The 23,255-nt window shown below is 38.5% G+C and overlaps 1 protein-coding gene across 1 annotated transcript in view; it reads left to right on the plus strand.

Annotated features, from left to right (window-relative positions):
- The window catches only part of OPLAH (5-oxoprolinase, ATP-hydrolysing), a 1,902,532-nt gene that overhangs the window by 889,244 nt on the left and 990,033 nt on the right, over window positions 1–23,255 (plus strand). Inside the window, exon 8 of the mRNA XM_044067415.1 lies at window positions 11,466–11,604. Within this exon, the coding sequence (XP_043923350.1) occupies window positions 11,466–11,604 (139 nt within the window). The remainder of the gene's footprint in view (window positions 1–11,465; window positions 11,605–23,255) is intronic.

Below are 23,255 nucleotides of genomic sequence, written 5' to 3' on the forward strand. Positions count from 1 at the left end.
CTATAAAGAAGTGGATTTTGCAACTTGGCTGAATCGCTCGTTCAAAAGTATGAACAGCAAGGAGAAGAGAAAAGAAAGCCAAACAGATCCGACTTTTAAGGACAATTGTAAGACTTTTAAATCTTTGTTACAAAAATATAAGGCTTAGGCAGTAGAAAATTGGTATCTTGAGAAATGTTTAAAAGAAAAAATTGTGCCTAGAGGCCTTAGATTGAATAAATATCCAAACAATGCAAAGTATGACAATACGTTTTTTAAAACTATTACAGGCATTTTAAATGAGTGTGGGCTGTCTATTCTTAAAGAAATGATTAAATGGAACAATGAAAATATGGAATATACTAAAAAAGAAATTGATAGATTGTATGTGTGTATTAGCACTGATGTTTTATTTACTGTGGATGAATATAAGAGTATTTACTATAGAGTTTTACATGATATAGATTATTATACCAATGTTAATATGAATCGAAAGCTTTCTAAAATTGAAAGAGATTTAAAAGAGTATGAAATGAACACTGCTTATTACTGTGATAAGAAAAGTGATTCAAATGGTTGGGTAACTAAAACTTACAATAGAAAAAGGTATAATAACAATGGGTATTATAGGAATAACGGATTCAGGGGTGAAAAACAAGTGTATAATGAATATGAAGCTTCTGGCTTCACTAACTATGAAGGTTTTGGGAATAATGGGAATGATTATATTAATAGGGAGGTGGTCCCTTTAGAAGTGGATGAACCCAGGAGGTCGGAGAGAATAAGGAACCGAAACCTACAACCAACTTATGCACAGATAGCAGAGAACAATACCCAGTACACAGGGAGACTACAACGATAGTTAGTATTGATGCATTATTTTTTGAGGACGAAGAGGTGATTGAGAAACAGGATGATACTGATCAAATGACTACTATTATAAATTCATTCAATAATTTCAACATTTTTAATTATACAGACATCCAGATTAATCAGGACTATTTTAATTTATTTATAAAAGGTTTTACATTTGTACCTAGTAAAATTCCACCTATAGAAAATATTTTACTAGATATTAGATTAAATACACGGAATTTAAATTTTATTCATAATTATAAAGATAAAACTACTCAGGATTATATATACAAAAAAGAGCTTAAAAGATCAAGTGTGTACAACCCACCTCTTCAAAAAGAAATTTTAAATTTTGAGAAATGTGTTACGAAAAACATTCGTTATTTATATGATAAAAATAAAAATAAAGGACAAAATGACAGAAAAAAGATGAATATTTTAACATCAATTGAATACAACATAATAAAAGAATTTAGTAATAATGATAAAATCCGAGTGATGAAACCGGACAAAGGCGGGGGGGGTAGTACTTATGGAAAAATGGGACTATACCCGAAAAATGATGGACATATTGGATAAGGAGAACCAATATGGGATTGTATCTAAGAATGAGATAAATATATCATACAAAAAGATTGACCTAATTTTAGAAGACAACCTTTTACAGGGCCTGATAGATAGGGACATATATAATTTTTTTAAGGTACTTAAACCAGTAATACCAATCATTTTTGGAATTCCCAAGGTGCATAAGTCTATTTTAGACCCTCCCATGCGACCAATTGTATCCTCTTAGGGTTCAAAAACTCAACCCCTAGCTATATACGTGGATCAAAAACTAAAGCATTTTCAAAGTAAATTTCACCATATTTTGGTGGATTCATGGGACTTTTTGGAAAAAATGGGGAACTGCTCCTATGATGATAAGTATATATTTACAACCATCAATGTTAGGGACTTGTTTTCTGTAATACCTCAGGAGCAAGGGTTAAGGTGGTTTGAAGAAATATTAGGAGAAATGGGTTTCCTTACAGGGGACGAATATAGATTGATTTTAGAAAACATGGAGCTTGTCCTAAAATACAATTATTTATATTTTCAAGGAGAATACTATCATCAGAAAGAAGGTGTTGCAATGGGGTCAGCGTGTGCCCCGATATATGCCAATATTATTATGTTATACTGGGAATCACATTTTGTTTTCACGTCCCCATACAAGAAGTATATCAAAAAATACTTCAGATTTTTGGATGATATACTAGTTGTATGGGATGGAACTACAGATAAGATAGAAGAATTTATTGAGTATATAAATCACACTACTACATTTTTGGAATTTACATATCAGATAGAAAAAGATAGTATACATTTTTTAGATGTAAAATTGGATAAGGACTATAACAACAAGTGTTATAAATCCAACATTTATAGAAAAGAGCATTTTTCTAATTCATACCTACGTTATGAGTGCGACCACCCACAATTTTTGAAAAGGAACATTGTTAAAGGGCAAATGATCAGAATGGCAAGGATGATTTCGAATGGCAGTGATTTTATTTTAGAAATTGGTCATTTGGAAAAGATGTGTCAGGAAAGAGGATACCCAGGTGAAATAATTGGGGAAATAAAGGAATATGTACTCAAAGGAAGAAACGAAAAGATGTATGTTCCCCTTTTGACCACGAGTAGTAGAAGCCCTTCCAGTATATTAGATGAACCAAATACTTCTAAAACAGATTATTGTAATTTGAAGAAGTTAGAGAATATTAAAAACATGAATAGATTGGATGGTTCACCATATCTTACGTTGACCTTTTATAAAGGAATGGGGTGGTTAAGGAAATGCATAAATGAAACTTGGGGGATGTTTAAGGAAATGTATGGTACAACAAACATCTTTCAGGAGAGAATATAATACAGTTATAGGAGGAACAGAAACGTTAAGAATCTCCTTGAACAACAGAAAACACATATCATTCAAGGTACAAGTAGAAAACATGGAACGTTTAAATGTGGAAGATGTGCCCAGTGTTCCTTTATAGCAGAACAAAAGGAAATATTATTGCCCCGTTTAGGGACAACTTTGAAAGCTAGGGGCTATTGTAGCTGTTATACCCAGGGAGTGGTTCATTTAGCTTTTTGTAAGGTATGTTGGAAATACTACATTGGGAAAACTGAGAGACACTTGAGGTCAAGAATATATGAACATATTAGAGATATAAACAAACGAAACGAAAACAATGCTTTATATAGACATGTGTTGAACTGTAAAGAAGCAAATTTCAAATTTTGGGTGTTAGAAGAAGTTAAACAACCGGATAGAGGTGGAGATTGGGAAACGAAAATTGAATATAAGGAAATGATGTGGCAATTGCGGTTGGACGCATGTGGAGGAAAAGGTCTTAATGACCATATATCTGTTACTCCGGTATTAAAAATTTTTGCTGCTGACCCCAAAAAAGCTATTAAGAGATAAAAAAGTGATATCCAAGTTGTCCTAGTATTATGCAAAAACGCATATAAAATAAAATCTACGTAATGGAATAAATTTAAACAACATATATATATATATATATATATATATATATATATATATATATATATATATATTACATATTTTATACTATTTATTTTTATATATATTTCATACACATATATTTTTTTATATATTTATTTATTTATATTTTTTTTATATTTTTTTATATATGTATATGTGTATATGTGTGTGTATGTGTGTATATGTGTGTATATATATATATATATATATATATATATATATATATATATATATATATACATATGTATGTGTGTATGTATGTATTTATATATACATATGTTCACATTTTTGATATATTTGTATATGTATATATATTAAGTTTTAAAATAAGTGAAAGGGTGAGGAATGGGTGTATGTATTCACACTTGTACTTACACATTATATTGTTTACATTTTAAATAAATATTTAATACTATTTACTTTTTATATTTTTATATTTATATATAAACAACTACGAATTCAAACAGCATTTTTGTAAGCATTTTTGTAAGTATTTTTAGACAAAATGGTCCACTTTTATTTTATTTATTTCTATTTATCAGTATTGCTATCATTTCTTAAGAGCAATATCTTGGTATAGAACCACAATTTATTTATGGTAAAATTGGTGTGTATACCTTTAGTAGGAAGTCCTTTTTAGAATGGTTAAATTAATCAATTAACCAGTTTTTATGCCAGCCCACTATTGGACAAGTATATATAAGGGAAGTATTTGTTAAATTAATTGTCTCTGAAGAAGTCTCCGTAGGGAGATGAAAGCGCTTAGTCTGTTGTAACTATTGTTTGTGCTGTCGTGATACGTGTTGGAGTTAATAAATCTACTTTTGTATATTTAGATGTGGTCCGGCTGATTTTTTACTGCTCGTATTGAAGGACTACCTTTATTGCTCTCTGAACAGGCTGGTTGGAAACTATAAAAGTAACTACCAATGGAGAAAAGAGTTGTAAAATGCATGCAGTAGTTATCTGTTATCTTTTTATTTACAGTAATGATTTCCAGTCCTTTTTTATGCTTCTTGTACATATTGCAAATTAGTAAGGCAGAATTCTCTTAAATGTCTTCAGCTTTACCTACCAAAAGATTCAGTTAGCCTTTCTATACTTTGTTGTTAGGTGGTGTTTGTACTCCATTTCTACCACACTGTAATTGAGAGAGAGAAGGCAAATCTTGTGTACCTGCATTTGCACGTTTGCATTTGTATATGTATTCTTGTCTAAGCAGTGACTCCTTTTGTTTTCTTTTTATTTTCTCCTACATATGCATAGCTGTATACATTTGTACAATAATGTGCCAGTATTCCCAGTCATGCAAAAGAAAAATAAGTATGAAATCTGTATGCAATGTTTTCAAAATACTATGCTGTGCATGTAACACTGTGTTCAGGGATAACTTTTTCAAAAACACAGAAATGTAGCTGCAAAAATGCATCTGATTTGGTAGGTAATGTAAAAGTAAAACAACATTTCTCAGTAAAGTTTGTGCTGATTGCTCACTTGGCACAGCAACCCCCCCCCCCAATCTCCACTTTAACTAGAGTGTGTTATCTCAGACTTCAGCCATGTTGTATGTGTACGTAGAAATACATTTGAGCAAACCAGCTGTGTTAAGCAATTGCATTACTTATACTTCTACAGCCTGTACAAAAAGTATTTTGCTGTAATGTAACTATTAAGTCACTTTATGTAGTAGTAATCAATTGTATTGTGTAATTTTAATTTTATTTTTATTATTTATGAATACCTTAACAAATATTTGTTTTAACTTGGTACATGATTTACAGAACTGCATATACAGATTATTATTTTAATACGTGTTTCTATATGTTAAAATCTAGCACTTTATATCCATATCTTTTAAAAAAGATGCATACATAATTAAAATTATGCTCATGATTTGCTCTGCATTTTATAATAGCATTGCAAGTAATATTTTCAGGAACATGTATCTTTCTTAGAAAATACCTCTAGTTTTGTCAACTTGTTAAACTTTTTTATAAACCACAAATTCTCCTCTTCTCCACAATATAAAACAACTCTGACCACAAACCACTTGTTATTGTGAAAAAGACAAACAGGAAAATCAAATTTCTTTTATTCTCTCTAGTGCTTTGGTGTTTCCACCTTCAAGGAATATCGAACAATAAAATCACAAACCAAACTTTCATATATATTACATTCAATTAGCAGCACCTGTCTACCAATTACACAACAGTTTGCCTTAAAGCAAACGCTTCCAATTTAGTTCATTATTAAAACTATTAGGTATCATAGTTTTATATTTTAAAATAAAAATACTTACTTTATCTAATAATTTTTGTTTCAATACATTTTCATCTATACTCAAACACTTTACAATCTCTAAAACAGTGCCCTGTAACAGGGCCCCATTACTATTGTGAAACATTCTAAAATGTGCATCAATTATTTTACCCTCTCTATTATTTTTAACATCTCTTATATGCTCCTTGAATCTAACACGAAATTCTCTTTTAGTTTCCCAATAACAAGTGGTTTGTGGTCAGAGTTGTTTTATATTGTTAAACTTTTTTGTCTTTAATATGACTCAATGTAATAGTAAATATTAAGATTTATTTACTATAGAACTCTGTCCTTGTCGCTACTACCTGGTCTATCCACTCAGCCAGCTGGTCAGAGCTGTTTTCTGCAAATCATTGTAACTGTGATGACACTGCTGGCTGGAGAGGATTATACCTGTCAGGACTGACAGGTGTTCACACAACTCCTGCCAGATATCTATGTTTTCCATGCACTGTGTTTTGTGCATACCTCAGTCTTATCCCAATATGAATCATTGAAAAGGTACAGCATTACCATATTCTGCTTGTTGGACCTGCAAGGAGTGTGGCCTTTGTGCCTTCACAAATGATGCCATCATTCAAAGTGCCTGAACAACAATGAGGGAAGTATGGTCAGGGATGTATTAATCAGGGTTAGAACCACACTGTCTGTGGGGTGTGGCATCTTAACCAAACCCTTTTTACAAGCATAAAAGCATAATCATTGCAAAAACTGTTGATATTATTGGCAAGTTTGTTTTAACCCAAACTGCTGTGTCAGATATTTTTTTTCCTCTAAAAGGAAGCCAGTTACCTTTCCTTCTGTCCTTGATTAAAATGAAAATATATTATTAATAATTTATATTGATAATGCTTATTGGCAAAGGTTATTACCAGAATGTCTCATATAGTGCATCAGAATTTTTTTTTTGGTGTGGAAATGAATGTCATTGTGTGTTATTTTTATGTTTTATGAAGTTATTTGGTTAAGGTGCTAGGGTGTGACACACAACACTGGATGAGCAGGGACTACACTCCAGTTTGCTGGAAACTTGACATTCAGATGACTGCATTTTGCTTTTTTTTTTTTTTTTTAACTACTTTCTCATTTTGGTTAGTCTAGGGCTATTTGCGCATTCCTGCTGTAAGCTTGAGACAGTTGCGGAGTGCTGTGGACTGTGGAGCTGTCCTCAGAGCATCCATGTTAGTCTGATGTGTGTTTATGTTAGTTTGGCCACAAATTCCTGATCGGTGAAAAGCGAAATGCACCAGTACATCTTGGGACTCATGTGTGTACTAATACTACTACAATTCATAGATATGAATATAAATTAGCCTAATTTTAATTTGCATATAACACATGTAAATGGTCCTGAATTTTCACCAGTAAGTTGAACAGAGCCACATCAGTTCACCAGTAGCTGAGATAGGCGGCAAATGCATTAGGATACTGCAGACTTACTACACTAAGAAAATATTTTAATAATATAATTTAGTAAGAAACACTCAAAATATTATTTCAATATTAATAAGGGTCATATGCAATGAATTGACATGTATGATGTGCATGCTATGATAGCACTGACTGATTTCTAGATGTGTCATTTGGAAGTTGGATGTCATGACAGCAGCGGTGGAAATGATTACTGATGACAGAAAATGATCATTGCCATGGTATAATTTACAGAATATGCATACATAGGGATAAATGCAGTAATTTACTCTTGAAGTTCTGCAGTGCTAGGGTTAGCAACAGGCATATGTGATAAACTGGAGATTTTAGGAGAGACAGTGACGAATAAACAGTATTGTCACACTTTCTGACTGTTGCCCCCCTCCCTTTTTTTGCACATGCAGTACTGATGGAAAATAAGGGATCAAAGCAGAGAAACGATAACTTCAGCCATGATGAAAATCTTGTCCTTATGGCAGCACTTAGGACATATGGGAACTTATTTTTTGTAAAGAGGAGCCAGAACAAGCTGAGAGGAATGAGGCCTGGAGTCAAGTAGTTGTCAAAATCGCCTAGCCTATCTATAGGAGATGTACTTGACTCATTTGATCTTGAACTACTGTTAATCAGTTTCAGACACAGTTGTCTGTTTAACTGGAATGTTTTTTTTTTTTGGGGGGGGGGGGGGTTGCAAATATATGCATTTCATCCTTGTAAAACTAGTATGTTTACCATCAATGAAAGATGGACAAAAAGTAATGCTGCATGGATTACCATTACTACAGGCAGTAGTTACCTGCCACAATCTGCATAAACTCTAGGTATAAACTGAGTTATCAGATGAACCGAGAACTTGTCTTTTGAAAAATGTGCACATGCTCTACATGAATGGCACGGAAAAGTACTTAGTCTGTCCGATCTTGGAAAAATTACTGTTGTACAGGGCATTATAGCTGTAATAGAGTTTCCTCTTCAAAGACAGACTATTCTTAAATGAAAAGCTAGGTTTAGTTCTAACAATACTATGTCATAGGTCATCCCAATATGTCATCCCAATATGGCATATTTATTGTGGCAATACTAATCTAGTGTGTTTAGCTGTTTGGAACCAGTGTACAAGTTTTTTTTTTTATTTGGTAAGACTGATCTCTCCTTTAAGGAGCATATCCATGAGCACGTTAAGAGATATAGGGAAGAAAAATGACTATAATGCATTATCAAGACATATTATTGTGCATACAACACACAGCTTTTGTTTCTTAGTCTTACAGTTGTTCACTTGTGTTTTAAAAGAGGGTGATATGGTGAATAAACTTGAAACAGCAGAAATGAACTGGATTATTACACTTCAGGCTCATAGAGTCCCTGGTTCAAATAGGAGTATACCTTTAAAACCGGCATTGAAGGCTTGTTGTAGGTTACCTCATTAAGTTGATTGTCTCTACTATTTTAATGCTTTTTTTTTTCTCTGTTGCTTTATATCAGTCTTTGTTGGTCTGAAGAAGTGCCTCTGTGCATGAAAGCACTTACCAAATAAATTTACTGGTGCTGTGTTGGTTGGTTTTTACACTATTTGTTCCTGATTTATTTTGTTTTTAAGAACCAACCTTTATCCACAAGGTTTCTGTATTTTGTTTTATGAAAGTTTTTCTGTTTTTGAAGTTAACATTTATTGCATATGACAGCATAAAATTAATCTGCTATGCAGTCCAACAGAATAAACTAAAATGGCATAATATAAAAAATCAGTTTAACTCATTTCCTTACATTTGCAATGCATTAACTCATGTTTCACTTTTGACAATATTCATTACTTTTGTATAAATAAGTAATCATCAAAGCAGAGCTTATTCATGAAAGCAGACAAAAATATGAATTATTTTTTATATGCTGCCTTATGACATCACTGAGCAGGAGTCACTGAGCACTCAGGCATGAAATAATAAAAAAATTTTTAAAGATAATTAAAAAATATTTTAAGATGAGAGAACGTGAGATGAACAGTAACAGCAAACCGAGCACCACACAGTATAGCTCACAGGAATCACTACATGTATCAGCAATACTCTGTGTTTTTTTTGCAATAAAGGAAACATTAACTTGAATGTTGTGGTCCACAGTTGTAGAATAAGACATCACCTCTTTACTTACGCAGTTGAATGCATTGCACGAGCCTTCCGCATGGAGTCCCTTACCACTGACTCTGCCAGCTGGTCATCAATACCCATATTTGGAATGGAACTGGGAGCCATGGGTCACTTTACCCCAAGACTGTCACATGATCATGTTTTGCAGAATGCAGCAGTCAGTAAACATGCTGCGTGCAATAGCTGGGTCATACTGAAAGGCACCTCAGACTCATCCATGCAACTGAAATGGCTCTTCAGGAGGCCAAAGACTCTCCTGATGACAATACAGGTCTTGGGCAGGGATGTGTTATACATCTCCTCTACAGCTCCACTTAGATTTCTCACTGATGTCGTGAGCCATGGCTCCAGTAGATATCCAGCATCACCTTAAAAAGATGGGGAGGAGACAAAAAAAATAGTATTCAGCAATACATGTTAATGTGAATTGAATAACTGCTTCAATACAATAGAAAACATCATTTTTTCACTTGCCAAAAGATGATTACTAGGTATCTGACCATACAGGAAGAGGCAGTAGAGTGAGTGGGTGTGGCAGATATGGGAATCGTGTGCACTACCAGGATGCTACTGGTAGATTACTGGTGATGCACCCATATGCATCACACACTACCTGGCAATTGATGGAATGGTATCCCTTCCTACTGCAGTACTGCTTCATCTGTAGACCAGGAGGGCTCTAATTGTAACTTGGGTAAAGTTTGTTTCAAATATTTCAGGTAAATATGCCAGCCCATAAAAGTCACACACAGTCCTGGCTTGGTCTGAGGTGACACTGGGAATTAGATGTACTGAACCACACATGTCAAGAGTACATCCAGGAACTGCTACAGCATCCTTGAGGCAGAAGCCTGTGAGATCCCCAGTGTGTCCTCAGTCTGTCTCTGAAAGGTCCCCATAGCAAGTATAGTTAGGGATATACATACCTTGATGCCCAAAGGGATAGCAAGTCCGTGCGTTCCTCCATTGCCCCTTTGAGGGTCAAACATATCCACTAAGACCCTTATAATGTCCCTGTCCATCCTAAATCTATCAAGGATTTCCTGATTATCAGCAGTATAATGAGTTATTCTTTGCTTATATTTTACATCACTCCTCATTTATATCTCATTATTTGCACATTTGCATACATTAATTTGAGGTCATTGTAGATTGGTGTAAATGGCCTCTAAGAATCGCAACTCAGCTGCACTTGTCCATGGACATTGCAAATTGCCTCAGACAAGAAGTTGACTGGCATTGGATCTTAGTCTGATCTGATAATCCACAGGTTGAAACACATGGAAACAGAGGAAACAGACAACATGGATCTATCATTATGGTGAGTACATAACCTTTGTTAATAGGACCTACTTGTGTTTGAGCAAAAAGTTTTCAAAGCTAGAATGGTGCCAAGTGATATAGAACATAGTGTGCAATTCCACTGTGTACCCTTTTCATACTGTATAATCCACCTCAGTACTAATCTTCCCATGCTGTTCACTCTTTCCTTATCATTCCACTTTCTTTCTGTCACGGACAGTGCAGGGTGTGTAGCCTGCTTTGCTGATCTCCTTTAAGTTACCATGACCACTTTGTTTTAGTGCTAACTGTATATTAGAATTGCCAGATCTGCCGTCTACTGGACTGTGCCTTTGCCTTATTATGGGCTTTTCTCCTAGCATTAACAGTACTGTGGAGTTTCAGGTGCATAGTCTGCTCTCCTGTGAACTCTTTACTACCTCTGCCTCTTTCCCCATACACTAGCAGCACTGTTAATGCTTAGAGGAAGGGGATTTGATTTGATAATGGTTTCTAACATAGCACACTGTCTGCTTTACAGTTCAAAAACTATTTCATTCTTTATTGTGTCTCATTTTCTGGACTGTTTTGGAAAGTTATCGTTGAGTACCATAAATTGTCTTTTACTCAGTGACACTTAGTTGTACATTTATGATTTGGTTTTAATTAGCATTACTGTTGAAATCATCAGTGGGAGAATTGAAGAAGTATTGCAGACGCAGTATATTATACAAATAGGTTCATAGGTTCATATAGAGTGTAGAGCCTGCCACCTATCACGGCAGCAGCTGCACCTGCTGACTTAGGTCCTCTGAGGAAGTGTAGTATTCTTTCATGTGTAACTGCAGCATTATAAAAGTGATGGGTTTCTGACTTTTAACTGGTTTGGTTTGTAGGTACATCAACAGATGTCAGCCGGTATGCTGGAGAGTATGAACATGTTTTCGAGAGTACGACTGCAGGAATTACAATCCAGGCTCCCCAGCTGGATGTGAATACAGTTGCTGCTGGCGGTGGGTCTATGCTGTTCTTCAGGTAAGATTTTGCAGTTAATGGGTGCTTGTCAAGACAAGTACACAACACATTTTCTATTACTGAGATGCTTCCAAGAATATTGTTGTAGCTTGTAGATGGTCTTGAAAAATGTGCTGTATAGATAAAAGATGAGTTTTTGGTCTGATTTCCTGCCAAGGAGTGTATCATATAACTTGCTTAGTTTCTCACTCTCCCTCCCTATTGATATCCTGTTCTTATACGTGGTGGCTTTGCAGATGTTCTTTGTGTTTCACTGTTGCAGTCATTACATTTGGGTTATCTGCTTGCAGGTAGCCCTCAGTCAGCCTGATTATCAATGTCTTGGGTCCTGCGTCGGTTGCTGTCTCATCCTCCATAACGTCAGGTAGTCAGGGGTATAAAGCATGCAGCTGACGCCTTTATATCAGTCTTTCTTGCCGTGCAGTGCCCGAAGCAGAAGCAGTTCACAAGTGCCAGTCGGCCGACTCCTGAAATTTTCGTTTTCGAGTTTCAGATCCGAAGTCTTCAGCTAAGCACCCCGTTGGGGATCCTTTTTCTTGCTCTAAACCAATGTCAGTAAAAGTTAACAGTTGTATTTCTTATGGAAAGAAGATACCTCCTAAAGATTTTCATTCGTACTGTATTCCTTGCTTAGGCCCAGGCCACAACACACCTCGCTGTCGGTTTTGTGCCTTATTCAAACCTTGAACTATTTGTTGTCGGTTCATTTTCGCATCTAAATATTTTGGTACTCAGTTCAATTATCCAGAAATGGCTTTGGTAAGCCACCCGACTACCGACATTCTGAAAAAATGCAAAGATAAAGACAGAGACAGATCGCATAGGTCCAAAGCTGCCGCCGATGCTTCTAAGCTAGTCACCAGTTTGTCGATACTCAGTGAGGCGCTTTCTCAGCCCCTGATACGCGCTACTTCAGATTCGGAGGCCTCTACTGAGACCCATTCGGAGTCTGGTATGCCGCGAGATACTTCTTCGACTGTGGAACCTGCGGATGTCTCTACCTTGGATGGGTCCGGAGCCGCTGTGCAGGCACCAGCTTCTGAGGGTGTATTTAGGCCTACTGATTTGCATATTAAACCGACACCATCTTCTTCTTCAAGGCCTAAAACTCGATCCATGCCTAGAAAACTGACCACATGGTCAGGTCCCTATGCCTAAAAAACAAATGATAAGAATGGCTGAAGACCTTATTACTCTAATCAGGGGAAGCCACCCTTCACCTTTTAAGAGACCTAGGACTGATTTGCCTTCTGATTCTTCTGATCAGGATTCTGAAATTTCTATTTTCTCTGATGACCAGGAGTTGCCCTTATCTACCTATGAGGATTCTGATGCAGAGGACTCTATTCCCTCTGCTTCCCCTCCAGAGGATTTCTCTTTTGGTGAAACTTTGCATACTCTTAGGGAGCATTTCCACTGGGAAAGCCAGGATTACTCTGACTCCAAAAAGAGGCTTAGGGATTTCTTACTCCTACCTCAACACAGGCCTTTAGCTATCCCTCCTGTACTGGACATTGTAGATGATGCCTTCTTGGAATCTAGCCTGGCCCGACACTTTACCTCCGGCTCCCAGAAAACCTGACGGGTATTACAGAGTACCTGACTCTCACAAGTTCCTCTTTAAGAATCCTACTGCGGATCCTAAGACCATTTCACAGGGACCCAAAGGCATTAAGGCGACTACTGCCAAAAACCCTACCCCCTCTGATAGAGATTCCAGGGCCCTGGACAGATGGGGTAAGAAGGTATACACTTCTGCAACTTTGGCCATTAGGGCCTTAAACTGTCAGTTTCACATGTTAAAGTATCATCAGCATATTATTGGATTGCTTAAACAGAAAATGATGTTGATTCCTGACTGTGCTGAAAATAAAGAATTACAGAATTTAATGCATTCTGCTGAACAAGTTGGGAATCATACTTTGCAATGTGGATTTGACTCATTAGAGGCATCTTGCAGGGCTGCTGCCACTGGGTCTGTACTTAGAAGGCATGCTTGGCTTAAGGAGCAATCTTTGCCAGATCATGTTAAAACTAAATTACTGGATGCTCCCTTAAACCAAGACCGCCTGTTTGGCAACAAAGCAGAAGTACTTAAAACGATGGAGGAAAAAGCTAAATCTATGCAAACTGTTAAAGATTTCCTGCAAGTACAGCCTCCCAGATTTAGTAGGCACTGGCCTTCTAAGAGTTGGTCCTTTCCTGCCTCTTCCAGGTTTTCTCAGTCCAAATCCACAACCAGCAGACCATCCAGTTTTCAGTCTCAAGGTACTCACAGGCCTAAGCAGTGGAGGGCTCCCACTTCCAAAGCTCGGAGTAGTAAGACACCAGCCTATGGTAAACTTTCACAATGACTTAACTTTAAACTTTCCAAGCCCTGCTCAACTGACTGTTCCTTTAGGGGGAAAGATCGCCCTGCATGCAAAAAACTGGGAATTCATTACCCAAGACAAATGGGTTTTAAGTATAGTTTCCCAAGGATACAGATTCCACTTCCACTCCTTACCAACCCCAAACGGTTGGCCAGACCTATCCCCAAATCAGTGGGCAGAGGCTCAAAAGCAGGTTCTCGCCCTTCTAAGCATCAGGGCTATCCAGCCTGTCCCAGAAGAGGAAAGGGGGCAAGGTTTTTACTCAAGACTTTTCCTGGTATGCAGAAAAGACAATTCCTGGCGTCCTATCCTGGACCTGTCTATACTAAACACTTTTTTGGTAATCCCAAAATTCAAAATGCTAACTCTTCATCAGCTGCTTCCCATGCTAGGCAAAAATGCCTGGTTGGCAACACTGGATATAAAGGAAGCCAACCTGCACATCCCAATAAGGGAATCTTACAGAAGATACCTACGCTTCAGAGCAGGCTACATGCACTATCGGTTCTCTGCACTGCCCTTTGGCTTATCTACTGTGCCCGGGGTATTCACAAAGTGCCTAGCTCCAGTCATTGCATTTTGCAGGCAAAGAAATATTCAAATATACCCATACCTGGACGATTGTCTAATTCAGGCAGAAAGCCAGGACATACTATTAAATCATCTGGCATTTGTAAAGAAATTACTAACTTCTCTGGGGTACACCATAAATGAAAAGAAATCACGTCTAGTACCCTGCCAACAAATTGTATTCCTGGGAGCAAGCTTGAATACAACTTCCCAGATGGCCTACCTCATGCCAGACAAACAAGTTCATTTGACAGCCTACTTCAAACTACTGGCCACAAAGACCCAGTTATCTGCAAGGAAAATACTGCATGCCCTGGGGTTCATGGCCTCTTGCATTCTAGTAATTCCATATGCAAGACTGCATATGAGGAAACTACAATGGTATCTAAAAAGCCTGTGGTGTCAGCATTCTCAGGACCTAGAATCAATGATTCCTATCATCCCTTGCTTAAAGACAGAGTTCCTTTGGTGGGCAGAGGCCTGCCACCACAACACGAGACTGCCATTCACTCTACCCCTCTGATGCCCAAACCCTAACAACAAACGCATTAGACTATGCATGGGGGCTCATTTGGCAGGGCAGCGCATTCAGGGCAAATGGAACCCGAGTCAAATGCACCTGCATATCAATCAAAAAGAAATGTTAGCTGTACAGTATGCTCTGACAGCCTTCAAGGGCCACATTCTTCCAGGACAATTATTGGTAAAGATGGACAACACCACTGTTATGTGGTACATAAACAAGCAGGGGGGAACCTACTCATACCCTCTTTGCAGACTAGCCATGGTTCTGTGGAACACAGTCTTGAGCTACCAAGTGCACCTACAAGCTCAATTCCTGCCAGGCAAGCTAAATACACTGGCAGACGACCTAAGCAGAAATTTCATGGACCCACATGAGTGGAAACTGGAACCAAAGATATTCAGCATTTTGAGAAACAAATGGGGGAGCCCAGAGATAGATCTGTTTGCATCCCCTCAGAGCTACCAATTGGACAAATTCTGCACAAGGACTCCCCACAGACAAGCTTGTAAAGTGGATGCCCTGTCCTTCACTTGGAAAATCGTATCAGTTTATGCCTTTCCCACTCTGCCTCTCCTCTCCAAAGTGCTACTAAAGACCAAACGGGACAAACCAAGGGTAATACGTATTGCACCAGACTGGCCACGCCAACACTAGTACCCCTTCCTGCACAGTGTGTCACTTCTGGAACCATGGCACCTGCCTCAGACCCCTGCCCTCCTGTCCCAGCAGGAGGGCCAGATTCTGCACCCACAGCTTCAAACCCTGTACCTCGCAGCCTGGCTAATTACATGATCTCTCTGTTAACATCCCTCAGTAAGCAAGTGATGGATGTCATTCTCGAGGCAAGGAGGCCTAGTACTAGAAAATTCATTTCTTGGAGAACAGCCTTCCTTCTAGCCATCACTTCAGCAAGAAGGGTGTCTGAATTACAGGCCCTCATGGCAGTGGAGCCTTTCATCATTTTTCATGCGGACAGGGTGTCCCTCAGGACCAATCCCTCCTTTATGCCCAAGGTGGTATCCAGTGTGGCCCTTAATCAGCCCATTCATTTGCCAACCTTCTTTTCTAATCCACAGAACAAAAGGGAATGAATACTGCATTCCTTGGATGTGCACAGACAACTTAGATTTTACTTGGACAGGACCAAGCCTCTCAGGAAATCCAAACAGCTGCTGGTCGCATTTGCTGCAGGGGCAGAGGGGAAGGCCATTTCAAAGCAAACCATTTCTAATTGGATAGGCCACTGCATTCATTTCTGCTATAAGCACCATGGAAAACCTACCCCATAGGGGATAAGACCACATTCCACCAGGACTGCATCTACCTCTACAGCCTTTCTCAGAGGTGTCCCTACCAGGGACATTCTAGAAGCTGCTACCTGGAGTTCTGTACATACCTTCACCAAGCGTTACCACTTGCCAATTTTTTTTTTTCAAAATCTAGAGCTGGTTTTGCCACTGCAGTCTTGCAGGGCCTTGTAGCTAGTCCTAATGCTATCTAATTGCCTCCTCCCTTCCTTAGCTTTGGGAATCTACCCAAATGTAATGACTGCAACAGTGAAACACAAAGAACATAGTACAGTTGTGTACACTTACCATAAATGTGGATGTTTGAGTGTATTCACTGTTGCAGTCCTGGTTACCCTCCCTCCACCCCCCTGACTTCTATTGACTATACCTCTATTCTTGTTTACTATGCTTAAAGCTTTCTGGTGTATTTACTTTTTGTTGGAGGTGTAACCTTGTATAAAATTGCTTCCCGTTATGGGGGCACCTGACATCTGGGGCAAGAAAAACTGATGTAATTGTGTCGGCTGCATGCTTTATACCCCTGACTACCTGACGTCATGGAAGATAAGAAAGCAACTGATGCAGGACCCAAGACTTTGATAATCAGGCCAACTGAGGGCTACCTACAAGCAGATAACCCAAATGTAATGACTGCAACAGTAAATACACTCGAACATCTGCATTTATGGTAAAGTGTACACAACTGTACTTTGCCTGCTCCTACTGTAAATTTGATCTGGGACACTCCTCCCAGTCTAGTGTCATTAGCCCATTCTACCTAACAGAGATTGAACATTTGAGAAGGCCAACCCACTTAGTTTCTTAACCTTGAATTATCTTCTGCTCCTCCTTCCTCCCTTTCCACTGTACTAAAAAAAAAATCTAAATTTTAAGCTCTTTCCTGTAACTAGTCTAGTCCAGATGCAGATTTGCTGTATCTAGGACTGTTTGTAAGCTTCTGAGTGGTGTCAAAGTCTGCGCTTCAAATTTTCCCTTAGATCTACTAGTTCTCTCCTCTCCTGCACTTTTACTAGCTTATTTAATCTAGCACTTTACCAGACTTCTTGTATCAATTATTGTAGCACACAAAAGTGCTACCAACACTAAATATTCTACAAGGAAACAGCTCCAGTACTTATTATTAATGCCCACCCCTCCAGGCATGTCTAAAGGTCAGTTCCCTGTGCTTTCTCCTCTTAACCTGGTGAACTTGGGCATCCTGAGGCAATGTAGCAACTGCCTCATGTACACTGACAACCCTCTCCTCTTACTTCCCAACACTCAGACTTCCGAGAGATGCATTTATGTCAGAAAAATATGTATTAATGTGTGTATTAGTAATATGCTTAGTGCATTTAGAGCTTGAAAAGGGTTAACACATTTATTCTATTTCATACTGCATAAATCTGTACAAAGTGCAGTTGCTTTCTGACCTTGTATTGTTAGCTAAAATCTTGCTTGTGCCTTGGAAATTTACTGAGAAGCAGGTGATTTCTGCTTGCATTAGGAAACAATACTACTTGTATGAAACTTAGACAAGAAGTTCTGCTGTGCTTTGAGAAAATGCACAGCTGTAGAAGTTACAGATAATTAGGACAAAGCCTGTTTGAAAATATGAACTGCAATCAGCATTTGCTTGTATCTGAATTAGAAGAGTACCTTGAAAAGTAACACTGTACAATAGAGGCTTGTAAACGGATTAATGGTCACCAAGGCCAGGTTGTTTTTCTCAAAGATTTCTCACAAATCTAGTCATGTCAGCAGAAAATCTGAGCAACATCTGCTGTAGAACAATGCTAAAAGTTGTGTTTGATTACGTCAGCTTAGAAGGCCATGTCTTGTAAAACAGTACAAGAATGAGCATACTTCCTGTTAATAGTTAGACAAATCCTTGTATGTGCATGTTTTTGTCTCCTTGCGGCAAGTAAATTTAAAAGTGCCTTAACTGAACCTTACATGTATTGGTCTTTGAAGTTTTTTCCTTTGACAGATTGGTCCTTCGGACCGGAAACCCTCACTTCGCCTCGGATCAGACAGGCCAGGTGGCTTGAAACCGTATGGGGAAAAAAACCACATCGGTTCTTCTTAGTTGAAAAGCCCTCCGACTGAATTGTCGTACAAAAGAGGCCAGCCACTTTCTGATCTGCGACTGAAGGACAGGTTTACTCGAACCAGGTGATCAATCACGAAGGCTCAGGTAAGGTAAATCCACCTTCTTTTTTTTCTGTTTTAGATTAGGGACTAGATTTGTATTTGTTCTGTTAGAGACTTTGTTTATAAGTCAGGGACAGAAAGATTACTGTCTTGTCATAGATCAGGGAAACAGAGCAGGTAGGCAGTCATTCTGAAGAGACTATAAAAACATCCGTGGTACCACATTAAAAATAAGGTGTTACGTAACGATTAAAAAGGTAGAATAAAATGGGTAATAATTGTACAAAAAGGTCCCAAAATCCGCCGTTAACTGAAGACGCAAAATACATGCAGTCACAGCGTGCTGATAATATTAAATACTACTCAGAATGGGTTAATAAGTATGAATTTGATGGCAAATTAGAAAAATCCTTGCTTGTCAAACTTGTCAGACAGCTTAAAACCAATTCTAGAGGTTGGGTAAAAAAGCAACATCAATTAGGAATTCCTCAGGCACACAGGTGGATTGAGGAAGTAAACTGAAGGGAACAGAAGAATAATAATTCAAAAGCAATGTTTTTAGATAAGGAGGACAATAACTTAGTAATAGCATCAGCTCCTCCACCTCCCTTACCAGAATATGAGGCAAGTGAACAAGTTAGTCCACCCCTGCAATATCCTGCTGTCACTGAGAGTAGAGACACTACAAAAGCAAAACCGTTTATTAGAGATCCCGTCGAGACCAGGTCTCGAACACGGGCAGGAAACTCAAAAGGAGACATTGAGTTATATCAAATGGGTAGAAATTCACGATTTATATGTGAAGAAGAAATATGCCCACTTATAGAAGTACCTAATCCTCAGGCAGGGCAAGAAGATCAGGACCCAACTATTGTAGTGTATAGACCCTGGACTCCTGAAGACATCTGGAAAGCCACTGAGGGAATTCCCCATCCAAAAGTTAATTTTAGAAAGTTCTTAGAAGATTTGCAAGGAATGAGGCTAAGTTATAATTTAAACAGAGAAGAGGTGGAAAAAGTAGTCATACAAATTGTGGGACCAGATTGGCACATGATTAGTGGCGACTGGAATCCATGTGATGCTATGCTCAGGCCCCACCCATATAGTAGTGCAGAATTAGACAACAGAGTGAAAGGTCTTACAGACCGAATCTCTGAGAAATGGAAGCCTAGGGCAGACTGGACTTGCATTAATCAATGCATCCAACAGGAAGGTGAAGCTATTGACAGATGTTATGCCAGACTATTAGAATGTTTTAATAACCATTGTGGAATGCAGGTTCCTGAAGATCAGACACATGATTCCCCATATGAGCAGCAGTTAAAGAATGCATTTTTGAAAGGCAGTATTGCACCCATAAGCAGCTTTATTACAAAGCACATGGTAGATCATCGTACAAGCAGATTACAGTCATTACTTGAATATACTAGGCATGCCGAAAGGCATTTTAATAGCAAAAAGAAAAAGAAAGCCCAAGTATTTTCTGTGGAAAATGAAGCAGAAGTTTATGTAGTACAGTCCGGGAAAAAGGGCAAGAGAAATGCCCAGGGAAACAAACAATCTGATCGACGATCAGAGGACTTTGAAGGACGAAAGAAAAGGGGTGAATGTTTTAAATGCGGTAAAAAGGGACACTTGGCAAGGGATTGCAAGAAAAACAAGAAAGCAACCACGGAAGATAAGGAGGGTGAGGACTGACTATATGATAGTCAGGAATCACTAGAAGGGGATAGCAGAGAAAGGACAAATGAGAATGTGATAGAGGGAGTAGAGAATGTGACAGAAGAAGTAGAGGAAGTGCAGGAAGTCACGGATAGCGAAGAAAATGAAATATTGGATTTGGCTCTATTGAGCTTAGAGCTCTATTTAGCAGTCAGAAAACCAGAAGTTACACTCCTGGTAGAAGGGAGGGAAGTCAGATTCTTGTGTGACTCAGGGGCATCATGGACCCTGATACATCCCTCCAAACTGCCGGAGAACTCAGAGTCACCTGATTACATACTAGTGAAATAATAATAATAATATTGCAATAACTGATCCTGTTTCAGGATTGACCCAGAAAAGCAAAATTGTTGTTTCTGCAAAATACCCAGTAAACCTCTTGGACAGAGACCTTATGCAGCTATTTGGTATAGCAGTAGTTCTGACTATGCAGGGTATGGAAGCACAGCGACAAATTGATACCTTTGCAGTGCAAACGGAGGGTAAAACGTGTTATTGGTACAGCCAGGACTTGGTTACGACTGGTCCAGGGGCAGTGACCGAAGAATTGATGAATGTAGCCATCAGCAAGTTCCCCTCCCTTGACATTGATAAACAGCATTTGTTGCACTGTACTCTGTATTATTGTAACACACCAGGAACTGATAAGGAATATGAGCAAGAACTGTTTGGAAATTGTGCAAACAAATTGATATTACGTAATCTGTACTGGGACACAGAAGGGAACAGTGTAGCCAGCTGTTCATTGCCCCAGGAGTTCTTTGCACTCTATAAATCTAATCGATTGCCACATGTTAGCTTAACTAAGGACAAGAATGTAAAATGGGTAGACTTAGGAGAAAAAGTCACAAGATGGGAAAAACAGACAGAGTTAGAACTGTCAGAACAGGGAATACAAATGCAGAAGTTGAATTGGATAACTCAGACCCACCCAGCTGTACACTTGCAGTCTACCAAGGACAGCTGATTAGCACTCCTATTGAAGGAGGAAGAGAATGCCTTACAGAATATACCAGAAATTCTTTGGTCAACAAGAAAATCAGATGTAGGACTTATTCGTACAGCGGGACCAGTTACTATAATGCCAAAGTCAGCATTTAGACCACAAAAAAGACAGTATCCCTTAAGAAAAGATGCAGAGGTAGGAATCAAACCTATTGTAGCAGCTTTACTTAAGGAAGGGGTGCTGGTGGAATCTCCTGATTCACCATGTAACACGCCCTTATTTCCTGTTAAGAAAGCAAATGGAGAGTGGCGTATAGTCCAAGATTTACAAGCTGTAAATGACGCAGTAATACCAAGGGCACCTACGGTGCCAGACCCACACACCCTGTTGTATGATTTAAAACCTCAACAGAAATATTTTTCTGTGGTAGATATCAGCAATGCGTTCTTTTCAATACCGATACACCCTGACAGTCAGCATTGGTTTGCATTCACATTTCAGGGGAAAAGGTATACATATAAGCGACTACCACAGGGGTATTGTGAAAGTCCAACAATATTCTCACAAGAAATGGCAAGCAACTTGGTGGGATTTACCCCACCAAGAGGTAGCCAGATTTTGCTTTATGTTGATGATATCCTGCTGGTGTCCCCCACCCAGCAAGATTGTAAAGAAGATACTATAGCGCTATTACAATTTTTAGCCACTGAAGGACATAAAGTGAACAAAAATAAACTGCAGCTTTGGAAAAAACAAGTTAAATACCTAGGATATGTAATATCCAAGGAGGGTAGGACATTAGATGAGGACAGAAAAATAGCGATTTTGCAAGCACCAAAACCCACCACCAAGAAGGAAATGATGTCCTTCCTGGGTACGACTAATTTTTGTTGGAGTTGGATTCCAAACTATGCCTTGGAATCTGCACCGCTGACTAACCTGATTTATAAAAAGCCTGTGGCAGCACAGGATTTGTTACAATGGACACCAGAAGCAGAATCTGCTTTCTACAAACTGAAACAGTTAATAGCATCCTCATTAGTTTTGGGATTACCAAACTATCATAAACGTTTTTTCCAAACTGTAAATTGTAAGCAAGGTTATATGACATCAGTGTTAACACAGCAGCATGGGGACAAGCAACGCCCTATTGCTTATTATTCATCACAACTGGACCCAGTGGCACGGTCTTTACCTCACTGTGTACAAGCAGTAGTTGCAGCTGCAATGGCAGTACAGGCTTTGGCCTCAGTAGTGTTGTTCCACCCTCTCACATGAGAGTGCCTCATGCAGTCGCAATTATTTTACTGCAAGAGAAGGTAGCATATCTTTCCCCTGCTAGGCATCTTTCCTGTATGACTATACCTTTGAGCCAACCACGTATGACAATTGAACGATGTACGACTTTGAACCCTTCTACCTTGCTCCCAACCCCTGCAGATGGCACACCACACAGCTGCCTGCCAGTGATTGAGCAAAAGACACTGCCTAGAAAAGATCCTACGGATGTTCCCTTGGATGATGCCGAGGTGACATACTAAGTGGATGGCTCGTGCAAAAGGGGTCCTGCAGGACAGAACCTAGTAGGATATGCAGTAGTTTATGATACTGACATTATAGAAGCGAAATCTTTACCACATAATTTATCTGCATAGGCAGCAGAATTGATTGCCTTGACACGGGCATGTACCTTAGTAAAGGGTAAATGTGTGAACATTTTTACTGACAGCCAGTATGCTTTTTCTACTGTACATGTTTTTGCACAACAGTGGAAAAATCGAGGAATGATAACATCTACTGGCAAACCAATTAATCATGCACAGTTTATTTTAGATCTTTTAGAATCTGTTCAGTTACCTCAGAAAGTAGCTATTTGTAAATGCACAGCTCATACCAAACAACAGGATAGGATTTCAAAAGGTAATGCGAGGGCTGATGCAGTTGCAAAGCAGGTCGCTTCAGAAGCATTTCTTTTGAATAAGGAATTACAACCCTCTGAGATTTTAGACTTAGAAATGTTAAAGACAATGCAGACACTTACTACGCAAGCTGAAAAATAAAGATGGATAAAA

This window comes from Protopterus annectens, chromosome 3.part1 (genome assembly GCF_019279795.1).
Source record: "Protopterus annectens isolate FY-2018-M chromosome 3.part1, PAN1.0, whole genome shotgun sequence".
NCBI classification, from domain to species: domain Eukaryota; kingdom Metazoa; phylum Chordata; order Ceratodontiformes; family Protopteridae; genus Protopterus; species Protopterus annectens.